Source organism: Procambarus clarkii, chromosome 76 (assembly GCF_040958095.1).
Source record: "Procambarus clarkii isolate CNS0578487 chromosome 76, FALCON_Pclarkii_2.0, whole genome shotgun sequence".
Classification (NCBI taxonomy): Eukaryota; Metazoa; Arthropoda; class Malacostraca; order Decapoda; family Cambaridae; genus Procambarus; species Procambarus clarkii.
Genome location: NC_091225.1, coordinates 17,614,403 through 17,635,031, shown reverse-complemented (window position 1 = coordinate 17,635,031; position 20,629 = coordinate 17,614,403). Strand labels below are relative to the sequence as shown.

Here is a 20,629-nt window from a genome sequence, read left to right as displayed (position 1 = left end):
GCGGGTGCATGGAATGGACTTTTGCCTTTGTTTCTGAGGACGGGCTGTCTAATGACGGGACGAAATGTGGACTTGTGCGCCCTAAACAACTCTCTTTCAACCTGGTGGTTGAAAGAGAGTTCTTATTAACTATTTACTGACTTAATTGAAATATTAAGTGACTTTATTAAACTGTTAACTGAATTAATTAAAGTATTAAGTGAATTAATCCAACTTTTAAGTGAATTAATCAAACTATTAATGACTTAAGTAAACTATTGAGTTAAAATATTAAGTGAATTAATCAAAGTATTAAGTGAATAAAAATTAAGTAGCAATTAAAGTATTATGTGAATTAATCAAAGTATTAAGTGAACTTATTAAAGTCTAAAATAAATTACAGTATTAAGTGAGATTTAATTAACATACTATCTAATTTAATTAAAGTATTAGGCTATTTAATTAACACATTAAGTGACAATTAACATACCAAGTAGCGTCTGAAGTAGTAACTTACAACTTTAGTTGAATAATTTCATCTTCAAGGAGTAAGGATATTAATTAACGAATTAACGAGCGTTTATGGGAAGAATTAAACCACAATAGATGGCGATTACCCACTGCGGGTATTCTTGGTACATCAGTCCTATTTTGGGTCTATTAAAATATCTTTTGGAGGTCTGCATGTCGGAATCAGTTCGAGGGATGAGTATCCACCGAGACGAGAGTTCTTCTAATGCAGTGTATTCACCTAGTTCACCTAGTTGTGCTTGCGGGGGTTAAGCTCTGCTCTTTCGGCCCGCCTCTAAACTGTCAATCGACTGGTTTTTTTTTCACACACACATCCCCAGGAAGCAGACCGTAGCAGCTGTTTAAATCCCAAGGACCTATTTACTGCTAGGTTTTGTATTTCTACAACTGTTCTTCCAGGTGTTCCTGTTGCTCTTACTCCTGTTTCTGCTCTTACTTCTCCTCTTGCTCTTGCTGTACCTGCTCCTCCTCCTCCTCGACTCCACTACACAGCTGACACTTCATTGCTATTCAACAGAAATATAATTTTTAAATCTGAGTCACAGTGGAATAAGATGAGACATTTTGAGAATTGTGGCGAGGCTGTGATGGGTCGTTTTGGTTCATGCTTTTCTCTCATTCTTATTTGTCTCGTTCTCATCAGCCCTTCTTTCTCACTTCTCACCCCCCCCCCCTCTTCCTGCTTCTCACTCTCTCTCTCAATCACTCTCCCCCTCTCTTTCATACACTGTCATTCATAACACTTTCTCACATATACTTTCTGTAACCCCACTCCCTCTCTCTCTCTCATTCACTCCCCACACGCACACACTCCCTCCTCTCTCTCTCTCACTCGTACACTCCCTCCCCTCTCTCTCTCACTCGTACACTCCCTCCCCTCTCTCTCTCACTCGTACACTCCCTCCCCTCTCTCTCTCACTCGTACACTCCCTCCCCTCTCTCTCTCTCTCTTTCTCTCACCCCCTACCCTGCCCCCTCCCCCCCTCGCACCACGGAAAAAACGAGATACTTTCAGTAATTAGAATTTCAATGAAAGACGGGAGTCGAATGCCTGGGATGGTGGGGAAGGTTGGGGGTTGATGGTGGGGAAGGTTGGGGGTTGATGGTGGGGAAGATGGGGGGGGGGGTACGTGGAGAGGGGGGGGTGGGACCTGCTGCATGGGTAACAGCTTCTCCCTCGTGTCAACCTACCCTGGCTTTGCGCCCTGGAGAGGCCACTCCAGACCGACAACCAGAGCGCAACTCCATAGTCTCCTGAGACTGATGGATGCCTATGAAGACCCATGGGGTTCCCAAGGTCCAAGACAGACCCAACAAAAGTCAACTTTACACCTTTGGTTCCTGCTCGCCATAAGATTACAACCGCCATCTTTCTTAACAGTTAATTTAAGAAGACGTTTGTATTTATGGGTGGAACTCCGGGCCGTGATGAGGATTCGAACCTACGTCCGAGAGCTAGACGCTGCCTTAATCGACTGAGCTACGACATGTAAGTGTCTGTGAATGTACTCAACGATTTATTTCTCTGGGGATCGAACTGTAGCTCCCGGGCCTTACATGTAAGGTTAGAGATATATGAAGCAGATGACTTAAGATGTAGTTCCAGGCGATGAGTCACAATAACGTGGCTGAAGTATGTTGACCAGACCACACACTAGAAGGTGAAGGGACGACGACGTTTCGGTCCGTCCTGGACTATTCTCAAGTTGATTGTCGACTTGAGAATGGTCCAGGACGGACCGAAACGTCGTCGTCGTCCCTTCACCTTCTAGTGTGTGGTCTGGTCAAAATAAGGTGTAATTGGATGTATGTGTGTGGTAACTCACCTACACGGTCACTAGTGAGGGGGCGGACCTCTTCATACAACCACATACAAAAAATACAACACACCAAAACATCTATACAATTTAACAATGCCACAGCACCTCACCGAAGTCACTGCTGCATAAGTATTTAATTAAAATGTCACTGCCACACTTGTAGTAATTTATTAATGATGTAAATGCTAGCCGAAACTAACTCACAACTTACAGGTTATTGTGTTGTTACGTCTCTCCCCCAGATTAACGAACCTCTTCAATCTTAAATACACTACTTACTTACTACTTGAGGGAGCCGGTCGGCCGAGCGGACAGCACGCTGGACTTGTGATCCTGTGGACTGGGTTCGATCCCAGGCGCCGGCGAGAAACAATGGGCAGAGTTTCTTTCACCCTATGCCCCTGTTACCTAGCAGTAAAATAGGTACCTGGGTGTTAGTCAGCAGTCACGGGCTGCTTCCTGGGGGTGGAGGCCTGGTCGAGGACCGGGCCGCGGGGACACTAAAAGCCCCGAAATCATCTCAAGATAACCTCCTAACCTCAAGATAACGAAGGTTTTTACCTCAAGCACAATACTTTACTGACCAAGCGGCAAGTATTCCTTAGTTCTGAACATAGTCCAGCGTATCCCTGTGTTAGTGTCTTTGTCGCTTGTGGGGGAAAGTGTATCCTGTCGTCCGAGGCTCCCTGGGGCTCGTGGTCCCTTGCGTCATATGTATGGAATTATTTATTTCTAATTACGCTAGTTTGTGGTCTTAAGAAGGGGAAGGGAAAGGGGACCTATCAGGGGGGAAGAGTCAAGCCATTACGACTATATAGCACTTGGAAGGGGTCAGGATAAGGATTTGGGATGGGACGGGGGATGGAATGGTGCCTAACCTCACCCCCCCCCCCTTCTCCCCTGTCACCTCCTATAAAGGGTTTATACAGACCTTTATAGGGTTTATATTGTATAGGATTTATACTATAAACCATAGACAGGTTTATAGTTTAATGACTGTCGTCGTATGTGTGTTATTCCTGTCAATATTTAATCTGAAAACATGGAATACTTAGTTCATTGCCGGAGGAAAGAAGATAGTCTTCAAGAAGAAATTGGGCAGCTTTCTTCAAGGAGTGCCGGACCAACCGGGCTGTGGTGGGTATGTGGGCCTGCGGGCCGCTCCAAGCAACAGCCTGGTGGACCAAACTCTCACAAGTCAAGCCTGGCCTCGGGCCGGGCTTGGGCAGAAGAGGAACTCCCAGAATTTCATCCAGGTACAATCCAAGTTCTATATTATCGATGAGGCATAAGTACCCTAGATAGATTATAATTTATGATTTTATATATGTTTAGAAGAGTTAATATTTTTGTTTACTAGTTAAATTACGACTGGTTTATTTGATATCTCACGCTATTGTGATATCTGTTTGTATAGTTTTGTTATAAAGAACATTATTGATAATTGACGAGTGGAAATTGTTTCACTCTATACAAAGTATGTGCCATACACAGGTCAGTGTGTGTGTGTGTGTGTGTGTGTGTGTGTGTGTGTGTGTGTGTGTGTGTGTGTGTGTGTGTGTGTGTGTGTGTGTGTGTGTGTGTGTGTGTGCGTGTGTGTGTCGGTGCTGGAACAACTGAGTTCTATTGTAGTAAGTTTGTATAGGAGGTCTTGATGAGGGACGGTGTCAAACACTTTCTGGTAGTCAAGGAATGCACAGTCAACCCACCATTATTTCTCTTTTGGTTTGACGTAAAACGAATATATGCATTAGACATGATCAACGTTCATGAAGCAATGTTGGTGCTTTGAGAGAGAGAGAGAGAGAGAGAGAGAGAGAGAGAGAGAGAGAGAGAGAGAGAGAGAGAGAGAGAGAGAGAGAGAGAGAGAGAGAGAGAGAGAGAGAGAGACACTGTACCAATGCACTGACCAATCACATCCAGACCAACAGTACACAGTGGTACAACTCTCACTTACGGTGAATTAACAGTGATCGAGAACTATTCATTTTTACACAATTTTATTCAATTTCGTGTCCAATTATGGTGTTTAATAATACTGTGGTTGGTTATTGGAACAGGCAAGTAAACCAATTTGTGTTTTCATATAAACCAAATTTTGAAGTAATTCGTATATATTTTGTTCATGGCATTCTATTCTAACTTTACTATTATTTTATTTTATAATGTTGAAGCGCTCATTGACGTGTAATATTCAGGTGATGACTTAAGGTGACTTAAGGTGACTTAAGGTGACTTAAGGTGACTTAAGGTGACTTAAAGTGACTTACGGAAGATCTACATGTACCAAAACCGAGGATAGAATGTTCGCTGATTCAGTGATGTTCTCGAAAATGGCAGTCAGTATGTGGCTTTTGACGGCTGAGCGTCTTGAGTTGTGGTGGCTATCTCTGCTTGTCCACTGAGCCAGTCGAGGAGCCGTGAGGACATTGGCATCATACATGACAGTCCGCTAATATCTCACCGGTGTCGAAGGCCCTGATGTACTGACCAGGGCCAGGGGGCTAGTCAAGCATTTTGCCCTTACGAAACCTGTACATCTTTGCTCATTCAGGACAAGTTTGTTTACAACCTTCACAACCGTAACTAGTCAAGACTGGTCAGGACGGGTTAAGACTAAGACTAAGTCGTCTAGAATGGTTCTCTTGAATTGTCTCGCGGACATTAGCATAGTTTGAGGTCATCCTGAGAACGGCGTATGCTTAGAGTGAACGCGGTTGATCGCTGCCATTCAAAGAGAGGTCTCCTTCCTCTTCCTTCCTTCCTATCTATGCCATTATCACCTCTGCCATTCTCATCTTCTCCCTCATCTCTCCGGTAATCATGGTATTATCGCTCGCGGAGCTGGTGTTAGGCTCGTTGGTTTCAATTCTCTTTATCGTTAATCTTCGGTTCCTCGATTAGTCTCTCTCTCTCTCTCTCTCTCTCTCTCTCTCTCTCTCTCTCTGTCTCTCTCTCTCTCTCTCTCTCTCCCACTCCTGCCCCCTTTCTCTAGTACTCCTACCCCCTTTCTCTAGTACTCCTGCCCCCTTTCTCTCCCACTCCTGTCCCCCTTTCTCTATCCTGCTTTCCCTTAATTCCTTCTTTTGAGGGTCTTGGAGTTCAGGAAGAAAAGGTTGGGTGCACCAGGGCTGTGAGGACGACTCCCCCTCCTTGGGTTGATGGCTAAGAAGAAGTTGTTGAGTTGAGAGAATTGATTTTCCATAATACTCTTTCCCCCCCCCCCTCAGTCTTCCTTCCTCTCCTCCCCCTACCATCATCTTCTCCCTCTATTGCACTTCTATCCTTCCCATCTCTGTCATTATCATCATACTTATTACCCAGGACTTGTGTACACACACACACACACACACACACACACACACACACACACACACACACACACACACACACACACACACACACACACACACACACACACACACACACACACACACACACATACACACACACACTAGACTAGTCCCAGAACTAAGAGGCATGAGTTACGAGGAAAGGCTGCGGGAAATGCACCTTACGACACTGGAAGACAGAAGAGTACGGGGAGACATGATCACAACCTACAAAATCCTCAGAGGAATCGACCGGGTAAACAAGGATAAACTATTCAACACTGGTGGGACGCGAACAAGGGGACACAGGTGGAAACTGAGTACCCACATGAGCCACAGAGACGTTAGAAGGAATTTTTTCAGTGTCAGAGTAGTTAACGGATGGAATGCATTAGGCAGTGATGTGGTGGAGGCTGACTCCATACACAGTTTTAAATGTAGATATGATAGAGCCCAGTAGGCTCAGGAATCTGTACACCAGTTGATTGACAGTTGAGAGGCGGGACCAAAGAGCCGAAGCTCAACCCCCGCAAGCACAAATAGGTGAGTACAAATAGGTGAGTACACACACACACACACACACACACACACATATACACAGGGGACGGTAGCTGAGTGGACAGCACGCTTGATGTGTAGTCATGTGGTCTGGGGTTCGATTCCCGGGGCCGGCAGAAACAAATGGGCAAAGTTTCTTTCTCCCTGATGCTCCTGTGACCTAGCAGTAAATAGGTACCTGGGAGTTAGATAGCAGTTACGGGCTGCTTCCTGAGTGTGTGTGTGGGGGGGGGGGAAATAGTTAGTATTTAGTAACAGTTGATTGATTGACAGTTGAGAGGCAGGCCGAAAGAGCAGAGCTCAACCCCCGCAAGCACAACTTGGAGAGTATATATATATATATATATATATATATATATATATATATATATATATATATATATATATATATATATATATATATATATACATATATATTTTATATATATATATATATTTTATATATATATATATTATATATATATATATATATATATATATATATATATATATATATATATATATATATATATGTTAGTAGGAACATTGTATTTTAGTGAAACAACATAAAATACAACAGGGATGAACACTACACGAAATAAATCTAGAGAACACCCAATATGTTCCAATCTGTGAAAATTCGACCGTCCGTTGACGAATTTGTTACAGAAACAGAGCAAATATAATCACAGTCTGACAGTATGAATAGAGTAAGCCCTCCCTCCGTCACAATCCCAACTTTTTGAATATATATATATATGATGCTATTGCCCCGGAAATAATATTGAAATCCAGCGTGTGAATAGCCACAGCCGAGGCCAAAATTGACCCTTTGTCTATCAGGTCCAAAGGGTGAGGGGCAACTGGGACCGCGATCTAGTTTATGCTTCGACCAGAAATGACAATTTTATTTTGCCTTTTATAGATACGTGGAGTCAAATTTTGGGTAGTATTTTAGAGGAAGTTTAAAGGGAAATTTTGGATATCAGTTTGACAATCTCTCTCTCTGGAGGTAATCCCGGGATAGGCTTTTGTTTTGGGGCGGGAATGATAAGGGGGGCATGAGGCTTGCCCTTACCGTGAATAGCTTTCTCTCGTTAATTGTATATTTTATGCGTTAACTGTACATTTTATGCGTTAACTGTACATTTTATGCGTTAACTGTACATTTTATGCGTTAACTGTACATTTTATGCGTTAACTGTACATTTTATGCGTTAACTGTACATTTTATGCGTTAACTGTACATTTTATGTATGAGATGGTGGTGAATGTATGAACCAATTATACTTAATCTTAAATTTAATATAATGAAAGATTTGTTTATAATGTCACTTTTCCTAGGCTATCAGATCCAGCAGTGATTCATACGCTGACTGATGACTAGAACTCTAGTTGAATAATAATAATAATTATAATATTAATTATAATATTCAAATAATAATAATACAACTGTAAGCTTGAAAAACCCAGGTAGTGTTCCAGTGTTCCATCGTTCCGCGGAGTTCCGTGTCCAGGAACACAATGAGAAGTAACTTTGGCAACTAAGTATTATTGACTTTCTCAGTCCTCGCAACCTGTCCTCAGGTGAGGCTAGTCCAACCGGCGGTTGAATTTTGGGTTCGTATGTTTGTGGATAGGGAAAGCAGTAGCATTTTTGCTCTTTTTTCCGGAGCGTCAGATGGAGAAACAGCAATGGCTACGATTCTGTTGTTATACTTTTTCCTGAGCGTCAGATGGAGACACAGCGGTGGCCACGATGTTGTTGTTATACTTTTTCCTGAGCGTCAGATGGAGAGGCAGCGGTGGCCACGATGCTCAGTTGTTATGCTTTATATGGCGTAATATTCGCGTTATGCTTCGCTCTGTTATGGCTGTCACGTCGCCTCGATGTCTTACAGTCCACAAGAGGAAGTTTATTTCACGGGTGGGTTGTTTGGGCTGGTAGTTAGGAGCCAGCAGGTGCTGGTACTTGGGGCTTTATCTGGTCATTCCGCACCCCACCACCACCAGCTGTCACCATCCGTGTTCTTAGCTCCTCCTGGTGACTCTCTTCCTTCCTACACTTATCCCCAACCCTCCCACACTTATCCCAACCCTCCCACACTTATCCCAAACCTGTCACACTTACCCCAACCCTCCCACACTCACCCCAACCCTCCCATACTTACCCCAACCCTCCCACACTCACCCCAACCCTCCCACACTTACCCCAACCCCTCCCACACTTACCCCAACCTTCTCATACTTACCCCAACCATCCCACACTTACCCCAACCCTCCCACATTTACCCCAACCCTCCCATACTTACTCCAACCCTCCCACACTTACCCCAACCCTCCCACACTTACCCCCAACCCTCCCACACTTACTCCAACCCTCCCACACTTACCCCCACCCTCCCACACTTACCCCCAACCATTGCTTCAACCACACTTACCCCCTCTCAATGCTAGCCGCACCCATACTTCCCCCAACCCTTAATCCCAAACTTCCCCATACCCCCCACACACCTGCTCCACTAACACTCAAATTCTTATCCCACATTCACAATGAGTGGTTCAGGTACCACTATTAGGAACAATCCAGGTGGCACTGGATTGTATACCTGGAGTGGTTCAGGTAATAATTAAGAGGTCCAAGAAGTCCAAATAATAATTCGAGGCTGTGAGAACAAGGCTCATGGCATTATAACTCGTATAATGCCTCATAACTCACTAGTTATGATAGCCGCCGGATATCATAACTCACTCTAGACCACATTTCACAAACTTTTCCTTTACATGCACCTCTCCATCTTCTTTAACTGCCCACACCCTTACCTTGAGGTTACCTTGAGGTGCTTCCGGGGCTCAGCGTCCCCGCGGCCCGGTCGTCGACAATAAACAAAAACTGGATCCAGGAGACCTCGCCCTAGTCTGGGATGGCAGCTATCCTACAGTATAATATTTAAATCTGCCGAGGTTCAGATAGCAGCTGGCGACGCCCGCAAGCGGTCAGGGCGAGACAGCTGGCGCCGTCCGCAAGCGGTCAGGGCGAGACAGCTGGCGACGCCGCAAGCGGTCAGGGCGAGACAGCTGGCGCCGTCCGCAAGCGGTCAGGGCGAGACAGCTGGCGCCGTCCGCAAGCGGTCAGGGCGAGACAGCTGGCGACGCCCGCAAGCGGTCAGGGCGAGACAGCTGGCGCCGTCCGCAAGCGGTCAGGGTGAGACAGCTGGCGCCGTCCGCAAGCGGTCAGGGCGAGACAGCTGGCGCCGTCCGCAAGCGGTCAGGGCGAGGCACCTGGCGCCGTCCGCAAGCGTCCACGTGCATGGCAGGTGGCGACGTCCGGCAGACGGTCTGGGAGAGGTAGGGAGGCGCCAGATGGCAGCGCCCGCAGGCGGTCAGGGGCCGAGGATGGGAAATTGGCCAACTTTGTCACAGCGAGGCACCAACTTTTTGCAAATATGAATTCCATTATGGCGGGAAAAATGCCTCGGGTCCCGCGCAAACTGACCCGTGATATACACACGCCGTTGTGATTGGATGAACACCCTTGTGGACATAGTCTTTAGCTGTGAGGTATATTAACTGCTCTGTACTTAACTCTTAAGCCCCGCCTTTCAGTCACCTGGGGCCAGATTCGGGAAGCAGTTACGCAAGCACTTACGAAGCTGTACATCTTTTCTCAATCTTTGGCGGCTTTGTTTACAATTATTAAACAGTTAGTGAGCTCCGAAGCACCAGGAGGCTGTTTATAACAATAACAATAGTTGATTGGGAAGTTTTCATGCTTGTAAACTGTTTAATAAATGTAACCAAAGCCGTTAAAGATTGAGAAAAGATGTACACGTTCGTAAGTACTTACGTAATTGCTTCGTGAATCTAGGTCCTGTTTCCTGTGCTGTGCTAATGTTCACTTATTCAATGTTTGATTATGTGATACCAAAATGGCTGCTCACAACGTATGGAAGGAGTTTATACAACTGTATGAACACTCATACACGATACAGTATTCCAGCAATTATGTATACAGAGCCCAGAACGCTAAGTTTATAATTGGCGCCAAAGGGCATGTGCGCCTCAAGCCACCATTTGCGCATGCGTGACGCGATATAGCTCTCGTTATTGAAAATGTTTATAATTACATAAATATTGCCCTATTATAGACACGAAACTACTCAACGATCGTGTAGTATTTAAAAACAATGTTGTTTTACTATAGTTATAATATAGAAACAAATGGGAAAGTCTTATGAGCTAATTAAAAGGAAATATTGAAGCAAATAAAAAATCACTTGAGAGTATTGGAACCAATCAGTGGAGGGAGAAGAGAATGAGAGACAGAGTGTGTGAAAAATAGTGTGAGAGATAGTGTGAGAGGAAAGAGAAAACGCCTTGTGGGGGGGGGGAAAAAAGAGTCCTATAAATGAAGAGAGTTTATTGTGTATCATAATGAAAGTGAAGACTTATGGTCCCCAACACTATACTACACTTTCACGAAGCTTTCACTTTCACCAGATTCACGAAGCAGTTACGCAAGTACTTACGAACATGTACATCTTTCCTAAATCTTTGACGGCTTTGGTTACATTTATTAAACAGTTTACAAGCATGAAAACTTCCCAAGCAACTGTTGTTACTGTTATAAACAGCCTCCTGGTGCTTCGGAGCTCATTAACTGTTTAATAATTGTAAACAAAGCCGCCAAAGATTGAGAAAAGATGGACAGGTTCGTAAGTAAATGAGGGTTCGAACCTACGTCCGGGAGGATCCCAGACGCGCTTTAATCGACTGTGCTACGACATGGTTAAAAGAATTGCAACCGGGAGTTCAACTGACCTACTACTACTAATATAACTACTACTACTACTACTCTTATTGTACTGAAGCAACTCCCTTAACACTACTAATTTCTTGCTTTATTTCTTTAAATTACTTATTAATTTTAGCTTCTCTTACAATGGGTCAAAAGTTTGTGGGTATCGTGAACTTTTGCATAACTTGTTCAAACTTCAAACTCTCCGGCGCTCCAGAGATGAATTATGCATTTAGGATTCACGAAACACAGACTTTCACAAATATTTTTGAAACGACTTGAGAAAACTTAAGAGACACAAACGTGTGGAACCGTTCCTATGTTTGCCAAATATTTTTCTTGCATGTGGAAACATTCTGTTAACACGAAAAGTGTCATAGTAAGAATATAATGATTCATTTTGGCAACTTTTAAAGAAAGAGGTACTTTCGTACACCAGGTACTTCTTATGGTTGCTGGAATATATATTATTTATTTAATGTTTTACAGAGGTATTCATAATGTATTTGTTTTTTATACCTTGAGGTCAGGACAGATTGATTTTGATTGTTGCCGCCGAAGGCGGCTAGTTTATTGTGCACCCCATACTCATCCTGTGAGCGGTAGCGCAAAAGCATTACAGAGGGCACAAAAGGTCTTTATCAGACCTCATCTTAGATTATTACATAAACAATTTCATCAATCCTTCACACCTTATATGGACAGGTGGTCACTGATCCTGTAGACGTCTTGAGACACTCACTGCTTGTATTACAGGTAAGTGCTTAGTGAATTAGTGAAGGTAATCCAGAGTGTGAGTGGTTAACGATACAACCACGAAGGTTAAGGATGCAACAATTAATAATATGGTATCTTCTTCACCCTTTTGAAGATGTATTATTAAATACGGAAGTACTTAAGGAAATTCCTGTTTCAATTCTTCCTCCGTGGTCTGACATTGTCACACACTATATATATATATATATATATATATATATATATATATATATATATATATATATATATATATATATATATATATATATATATATATGCAATTGACGATCACAAAACACTGATCATTTTATGCGGAAAATCCACAGAGAAATATGAAATGAGGTGAACGTTTCGGCTTCGTTAAAGCCTTTGTCAACACCAGACTGACTCAGTCAGTCTGGTGTTGACAAAGGCTTTAACAAAGCCGAAACGTTCACCTCATTTCATATTTCTCTGTGGATTTTCCGCATATATATATATATATATATATATATATATATATATATATATATATATATATATATATATATATATATATATTTATATATAATGTGTGTGTGTGTGTAGTTACTATTTGTATTTGCAGAATCGAGGTATTAGCTCTTGGACCCCGCCTTTCTGACCAATCTATTTTTCCTCTATTATATATACTACATATATTTCTCTCTAACATACACACACATCCCCAGGAAGCAGCCCATAGCAGCTGTCTAACTCCCAGGTACCTATTTACTGCTAGGTTAACAGGACCATCAGGGTGAAAGAAACTCTGCCCATTTGTTTCCGCCTCCACCGGGAATCGAACCCGGGCCCTTAGGACTATGACCCCAAGGTGCTATCCACTCAGCTGCGATGCCCATAAACACATACAAACAAACAAAACCTGTGTGTGTGTGTGTGTGTGTGTGTGTGTGTGTGTGTGTGTGTGTGTGTGTGTGTGTGTGTGTGTGTGTGTGTGTGTGTGTGTGTGTGTGTATTATACAAGAGTTATCTAACAAATACATGTTTTGTACATGACATATTTCTACAATTTTAAACAAAGTTAACTTTTAAACCAGATCTACACACAAACATATATACACCCTACAAAAACAAAAAACGGACACATACACAAAAAATCACATACCCACAAAAAAAAACACATATATTCACATACATAAACGCACACACAACCCACACATACATGTCAGAAACATCTCCCCCTGGCACACCACCAAACACTACACAGTCACAATGAAACCAATGAAATGAATTCCCACCATGACAGGTGTCCAGAACTCATGATGATGGGTGACAGCTGCTCATCCCATCACAGGGGACAACTCATCCCATCACAGGGGACAACTCATCCCATCACAGGGGACAACTCATCCCATCACAGGGGACAACTCATCCCATCACAGGGGACAACTCATCCCATCACAGGGGACAACTCATCCCATCACAGGGGACAACTCATCCCATCACAGGGGACAACTCATCCCATCACAGGGGACAACTCATCCCATCACAGGGGTACAACTCATCCCATCACAGGGGTACAACTCATCCCATCACAGGGGTACAACTCATCCCATCACAGAGCACAACTCATCCCATCACAGAGCACAACTCATCCCATCACAGGGGACAACTCATCCCATCACAGGGGACAACTCATCCCATCACAGGGGACAATTCATCCCATCACAGGGGACAACTCATCCCATCACAGGGGACAACTCATCCCATCACAGGGGACAACTCATCCCATCACAGGGGACAACTCATCCCATCACAGGGGACAACTCATCCCATCACAGGGGACAACTCATCCCATCACAGATCACAACTCATCCCATCACAGGGGACAACTCATCCCATCACAGAGCACAACTCATCCCATCACAGAACACAACTCATCCCATCACAGAGCACAACTCATCCCACCACAGAACACAACTCATCCCATCACAGAGCACAACTCATCCCATCACAGAGCACAACTCATCCCATCACAGAGCACAACATTTGTGTAGTAGTGGTCAAGTTGAGAGTAACAGAGGCAATGCGAGGGGGGGGGGAGGGAATGATATTTTATCTTTGGGCAGGGAATTGTGTCCCAAATGTTGACATGGGATGATATCTGAATGTTGTGAAATGGTGTTCGATTGGTGTGGAATGTTGTCCAAACGTCGTTCGAATGGTGTGAAAATGTTGTGGAATGTTGGCCCAATGTTGTTCGAATGGTGTGCAAATGTTGTGGGATATTATCCAAAGGTTGTGGAATGTTGTCCAAATGTTGTGGGATATTGTCTAAATGTTGTGAAATGTTGTCCAACTGTTGTGGAATGTTGTCCAACTGTTGTGGAATGGTGTCCAAATGGTGTGGAATGTTGTCCAACTGTTGTGGAATGTTGTCCAACTGTTGTGGAATGTTGTCCAACTGTTGTGGAATGTTGTCCAAATGTTGTGGAATGGTGTCCAAATGGTGTGGAATGTTGTCCAACTGTTGTGGAATGTTGTCCAACTGTTGTGGAATGTTGTCCAACTGTTGTGGAATGTTGTCCAACTGTTGTGGAATGTTGTCCAAATGTTGTGGAATGGTGTCCAAATGGTGTGGAATGTTGTCCAACTGTTGTGGAATGTTGTCCAAATGTTGTGGAATGTTGTCCAAATGTTGTGGAATGTTGTCCAAATGTTGTGGAATGTTGTCCAAATGTTGTGGAATGTTGTCCAAATGTTGTGGAATGTTGTCCAAATGTTGTGGAATGTTGTCCAAATGTTGTGGAATGTTGTCCAAATGTTGTGGAATGTTGTCCAAATGTTGTGGAATGTTGTCCAAATGTTGTGGAATGTTGTCCAAATGTTGTGGAATGTTGTCCAAATGTTGTGGAATGTTGTCCAAATGTTGTGGAATGTTGTCCAAATGTTGTGGAATGTTGTCCAAATGTTGTGGAATGGTGTGCAAATGTTGTGGAATGGTGTGCAAATGTTGTGGAATGGTGTGCAAATGTTGTGGAATGGTGTGCAAATGTTGTGGAATGGTGTGCAAATGTTGTGGAATGGTGTGCAAATGTTGTGGAATGGTGTCCAAATGTTGTGGAATGTTGTTCGAATGTTGTGGAATGTTGTCTATTCAGCGAACTATATAGGGACCATCTCCCAGTTCGTTGCAGTGAGAGATCCATTGCAACTTGAAACACCTTCAGGATGTTTCCCACGCCTTATGGGCTAATTTCACTCAGCAAAATGTTAATTTCAGCCTATAATAGACAACTACCAAATGAACATGAACAAATCTGTGTTTGATCATGAACAAATCACAGCAAACATGAACGACAGGATTGGGAGATGTACTGTAGTGTGCAAATGAACATGTCTGCCCCCTCCCCCCCCAAAAAAAATCATTTTTAGCTTATTTCTCACATCCCCAGCATCATAACTCATTTTGAAAAGATAGCAGGACCATACCTGAGTGAATGAAAAACTTGCTATCTCAAAATTCAACCAAACCATAGAATTTGGGTTTAAATATTCTCAATAGCTTTTTTAAGGCTCCTACTGTGTCTCACAATATTGAGCCCATCTACCAACAATTTCACAAACGTGTTTGGAGTCATAATAAGAGAGTTACCCTTCATATCCTAATATTACCCATGCTCTATGGGTAATAATTTCTAATTATTTTTAATTTCACTCAGCGAAGTTGTAATTTCAACCTGTCATATGGAGGGCATCAGCATCCAAGAGACCCTCTCTGTCTGTAAAGCGACGTAACCACGTCTGGCACAATTCCCCATATAATGAAAGGGATGGCTATGGATGAGAAAGGAGTGAAATGGACAGTCTTATGAGAGATAGAAGATGGGATAAAGGGTAGAATAAGGGGTATAATAAGAATAGAAGTGGATAGAGGTTGGCGCGCCCACAGTTGAGACATCTACTTAATGTAAACCTTAATAACTATATCCTTACCACCAATACACCATGATACAGAACCGCATTCACCCTTACCTTAAGGTGCTTCCTTGAGGTGCTTCCGGGGCTTGGCGTCCCCGCGGCCCGGTCGTCGACCAGGCCTCGACCAGGCCCATACAGCGATCACTCACAGCATATTCCACAGGAAGGGAGGAATTAGCACACTGTATAGGAGAACGGTCTGGATATTACAAACGGATAATTATATATCATCTTCTAAGGTCGTTAAACCTTGCAACCACTCCTCCTAAATATAATTAAGAATGTCCTGACTCTACTAGAAGGGTCAAACGCATGAGAGGACGAGAATTAAAGGTTTTCTTCTGTTAATTACTTGAAACCAGTTAATTTATTATTGTGATCTCTTCACTCGTTGATGATTAATTTACTGAACTCAGTTATTATTGGAAATTGAAATTGAAATAAGTTTATTGAGGTAAAATACACACAAAGGGATGAGGTAGCTCAAGCTATTCTCACCCCGTTCAGTACATCGTGTTAAGACATACATATAAACACATCACAAGCAATAAACATATTACCAAACATTCTGAGAGATAAATATATACATTCCTCATTTACACAAGTATTGGACTTAGAGAATAAGGCCAAAAGTATCAAGGGAACTCCGGATAATATACTCAGAATCAAAATAAAAGGAAAAATTTAACTAAAATCCCATATAATATTTTAACACAGAATTAACTATATAAATTAGTAATATCCTACTCTTCAGGCTATAACAAGTGAGAGGCAGTTGAGGTGATTCACAAGCACACAACTCTGAAACAAATATCTTGACCTTCTGCCACGACTAAGTCAAGACCGGACGACCTGTCGTTCCTTCTAGCCTTTGTCTTTTCCTTTGAGGTCCTGGTACCTCAACCTAGCAACCTCACAGAGAAGTTTCCATGAGGCTCCGTCTCTTAGGCACGAGGTCACAGTTTGCCATTAGTAACAACCTGATGGAAATGGACACCTTGAGCCAGATTCACGAAGCAGTTATGCAAACACTTACGAACCTGTACATCTTTTCTCAATCTTTGACGGCTTTGTTTACTAATATTAGACAGTTAATGAGCTCGGAAGCACCAGGAGGCTGTTTATAACAATAACAACAGTTGATTGGCAAGTTTTCATGCTTGTAAACTGTTTAATAAATGTAACCAAAGCCGTCAAAGATTGAGGAAAGATGTACACGTTCGTAAGTACTTGCGTAACTGCTTCGTGAATCTGGCCACTTTTCACTGACAAATCCATAGATCTTAACTCACACAGTTGAGAAGAGAGGGAGGAGCCCCCAGTGAATGGGGGAGGGCCTCTCTCTCTCTCTCTCTCTCTCTCTCTCTCTCTCTCTCTCTCTCTCTCTCTCATCATCTCTACCTCTCTTCCTCTACGTCACTTTACCCAACCATCATCTTCTTCGTCCTGCTTCCTCTTCTCTTCTTAATTGCGCCTTCCCTCCACCTCCCCCCCCCTCTCTCTCTCTCTCTCTCCCTCCCCCCTCCCCTCTCATCCCATCTGGGTTCGACAGGATTTTTCAAATTAGTGAGAGATTATCCGTTCACAAAGCGGCCATGTCCACTGGCCCCGCCCACACGCGCGCCCCGCGCTCGTTATGGCGCGCCCTCAGTCTTGTGACGTCATCCCATCACCCACGCCCACCTCACCCACCCCCACGCCCACTTCACCCACCCCCCCACGCCCACCTCACCCATCACCCACCACCCACCTCACCCATCCCCCACTAAGAACCACGTCACCCATCCCCACTAAACAGCGACTACCCCACACCGCAGGACCCCACTCCTGTGCCGGGTAAGTCCACTACGGGCTCTCCATAGCCCGTGCTACTTGGAACGTTTGTTCCGAGTAGCTGAATCTAAAAAACCCAACACCACCACCGCATGACACACAGGTAAGAGGTCTGAGAAAGTAGCGGAAGTACTGAGACCGACACACAGGTACTCAGCACGACCATAAAAGCGACAATAAAGAGGCTAGCCAGCCTCCCAAGACACAACAATGTTCTCACAGAAACTGCTTAGACCTCAACAGCAGATTGGAGAAGGTCTTCAAGACCGAATCAGCACGAATAAGACGGTCTCTGATCAGATTGGAGAAGATCTTCAAGACCGAATCAGCAGGAATAAGACGGTCTCTGATCAGATTGGAGAAGATCTTCAAGACCGAACCAGCAGGAATAAGACGGTCTCTGATCAGATTGGAGAAGGTCTTCAAGACCGAACCAGCAGGAATAAGACGGTCTCTGATCAGATTGGAGCAGGTCTTCAAGACCGAACCAGCAGGAATAAGACGGTCTCTGATCAGATTGGAGCAGGTCTTCAAGACCGAACCAGCAGAAATAAGACGGTCTCTCATCAGATTAGAGCAGGTCTTCAAGACCGAACCAGCAGAAATAAGACGGTCTCTCATCAGATTGGAGTAGGTCTTCAAGACCGAACCAGCAGGAATAAGACGGTCTCTCATCAGATTGGAGCAGGTCTTCAAGACCGAACCAGCAGGAATAAGACGGTCTCTGATCAGATTGGAGAAGATCTTCAAGACCGAACCAGCAGGAATAAGACGGTCTCTGATCAGATTGGAGAAGATCTTCAAGACCGAACCAGCAGGATTGACGGTCTCTCATCAGATCTCCTGATTGATGATCTGATCAACCTGACTGTTGGACGTCGCTGAAAGTAATCTAATGTAGGGATTACAGCCCTGTGGTCCACGGACCATTTGAAGCTGTTTTTTGACATCTGTTTTGCTGAACGATCGTTGTGATGTAGTTACGTGACATCCGCTGTCCGAAGTCTTACAGAAGTTACCGATATTTAGCCTCCGGGAGCCGGTTTGCCGAGCGGACAGCACGCTGGACTTGTGATCCTGTGGTCCCGGGTTCGATCCCAGGCGCCAGCGAGAAACAATGGGCAGAGTTTCTGTCACCCTATGCCCCTGTTACCTAGCAGTAAAATAGGTACCTGGGTGTTAGTCAGCTGTCACGGGCTGCTTCCTAGGGGTGGAGGCCTGGTCGAGGACCGGGCCGCGGGGACACTCAAGCCCCGAAACCATCTCAAGATAACCTCAAGATAACCTCCGCCTCCACAAAATATTTATGTGTCTGTGTTAATGATTTACGGCATTGTTGATGAGTATAGAAGTCCAAGAGTGGGTTTGCTATCTTGGCTATATTGATAGCTGAGTGACATGGGATATCAAAGTCGAAGGAATGGGAGGTTATCTCTCTTGAGGTTATCTTGAGATGATTTCGGGGCTATAGTGTCCCCGCGGCCCGGTCCTCGACCAGGCCTCCACCCCCAGAAAGCAGCCCGTGACAGCTGACTAACACCCAGGTACCTATTTACTGCTAGGTAACAGGGGCATAGGGTGACAGAAACTCTGCCCATTGTTTCTCGCTGGCGCCTGGGATCGAACCCAGGACCACAGGATCACAAGTACAGCGTGCTGTCCGCTCGGCCGACCGGCTCCCTCCGGGAGGGAGGGAATTATCAGGGGGAAAGCGCCAAGTCATTACGACTATATAGCCCTTGGAAGAGGATCAGGATTTGAGATGGGACGGGGGAAGGAATAGTCAGTCTGGGAAGGTTTAGAGGGAAAGGTGCATATGGGTGCACTGTGGGAGCTGGGAGGGTGTGTGCGCGGGCAGGCGCATCACTCTACAATAGCTTCATGCTGATTTCCTGTCGAGATGAATGACATCACGTGAGATGAGGAGGCTGGGGGGAGGGAGGGCTTCTCTGCCCCTATGTGACCATCAACCTCATCCCTCATCTTCCCTCAAGCTCTTAAACTGACCCTTCCTCCTCATATCCTCCCTCATACTCTCCTCATACCCTCCTCATACCCTCCTCATCCCCTCCATCATACCCTCCCTCATACCTTCCTTACACCCTCCTCATACTCTCCTCATACTCTCCCTATCCGGGTCTCTTCACTTACCACAACGGTCACAATACGAGGTACCAACTTAACCAGAAACGGATGAACCCAACCAACCCATCAAACCTAACAATCCGATGCATAGAAAACGTAGATATTTGTAAGCCGCTACGTTTGATAGGGACTTTGTAATTTTTTTTATTTTGGAGGACCATAACGTCCAAAATGCGACCTACTAGTTGAGAGGTCGAGTTGTTGGTCAATAAGTGACCAATCATGTCATGTCTTCACTACGCTTTAAACGAGCCTAAACGAGCCTATTCTAGCCTAAAATTCCTAACCAAAACAATATATCTTTGTTTACATTATATGTAAACAGTGTTTAAGGTATGACGTCACTATGACGTCAGAGTTTTAACTGTGAGGGTCCTTTTAGGTCCTGTTGCCCTATCCACCTCTCCTGTTCTCTATCCTCTGCTCTGCTCCTCTGTTCCCCTTGTATATCCCTTTTATTTCAGCATACTAGAGGGAGTCAGGATAGGGGGGAAGAGGTGCCAAGATGGTGGGATAGGGGGCAAAGGAAGGATAGAAGGACAAGGGGAAAGTATGTAGAGGAAGGGAGGGAAGAGGAGGGATAATGAGAGAGGAGATAATGAGAGAGGAATAGAGAGAAAGAAAAGGAGAGTGACGTGTGGGAGAGGAGAGAGAGGTATGTTTGAATGGGAAGGGGAGAGGGAAGAGGGAGTGAGAGAGAGAGAGAGAGAGAGAGAGAGAGAGAGAGAGAGAGAGAGAGAGAGAGAGAGAGAGAGAGAGAGAGAGAGAGAGAGAGAGAGACAGACAGACAGACAGACAGACAGATAGACAGACAGACAGACAGACAGACAGACAGACAGACAGACAGACAGACAGACAGACAGACAGACAGACAGAGGTGTGTGGGAAGGGGGAGTAGAAATAGAGGTATGTGGGAAAGGGTTGAAGGGAAGGAGGAGGCAAGGGCAAGGAGACCT

At 44.4% G+C, this 20,629-nt stretch overlaps 2 protein-coding genes across 2 annotated transcripts; one reads left to right on the top strand and one right to left on the bottom strand.

Annotated features, from left to right (window-relative positions):
* Positions 1 to 942: 942 nt before the first annotated feature.
* Positions 943 to 15,393, bottom strand: LOC138357194 (SUMO-interacting motif-containing protein 1-like). Its single transcript, XM_069313843.1, has 5 exons — positions 15,390 to 15,393; positions 13,927 to 14,867; positions 11,517 to 11,590; positions 11,301 to 11,353; positions 943 to 1,016 (listed from the first exon to the last, which is right to left on the bottom strand). Exons 1-5 carry the CDS (start codon positions 15,391 to 15,393, stop codon positions 943 to 945), a joined length of 1,146 nt encoding a protein of 381 aa, XP_069169944.1.
* Positions 15,394 to 17,738: 2,345 nt separating this feature from the next.
* Positions 17,739 to 18,413, top strand: LOC138357193 (antigen 10-3-like). The gene has a single exon (XM_069313842.1). The coding sequence runs from the start codon at positions 17,739 to 17,741 to the stop codon at positions 18,411 to 18,413; it is 675 nt and encodes a 224-aa protein (XP_069169943.1).
* Positions 18,414 to 20,629: the final 2,216 nt, after the last annotated feature.

Excerpts from the sequence above, each read along its gene's own strand:
- LOC138357194 (XM_069313843.1), bottom strand. Across the intron at positions 11,591-13,926 it reads TTTCACACCATTCGAACGAC|GATGAGTATGGGGTGCACAA; the intron begins GTTTGGACAACA and ends TACCGCTCACAG. Across the intron at positions 11,354-11,516 it reads CAATCTGTCCTGACCTCAAG|AATGTTTCCACATGCAAGAA; the intron begins GTATAAAAAACA and ends TCGTGTTAACAG.
- LOC138357193 (XM_069313842.1), top strand. The coding sequence starts at position 17,739 with ATGTTCTCACAGAAACTGCTTAGACCTCAACAGCAGATTGGAGAAGGT.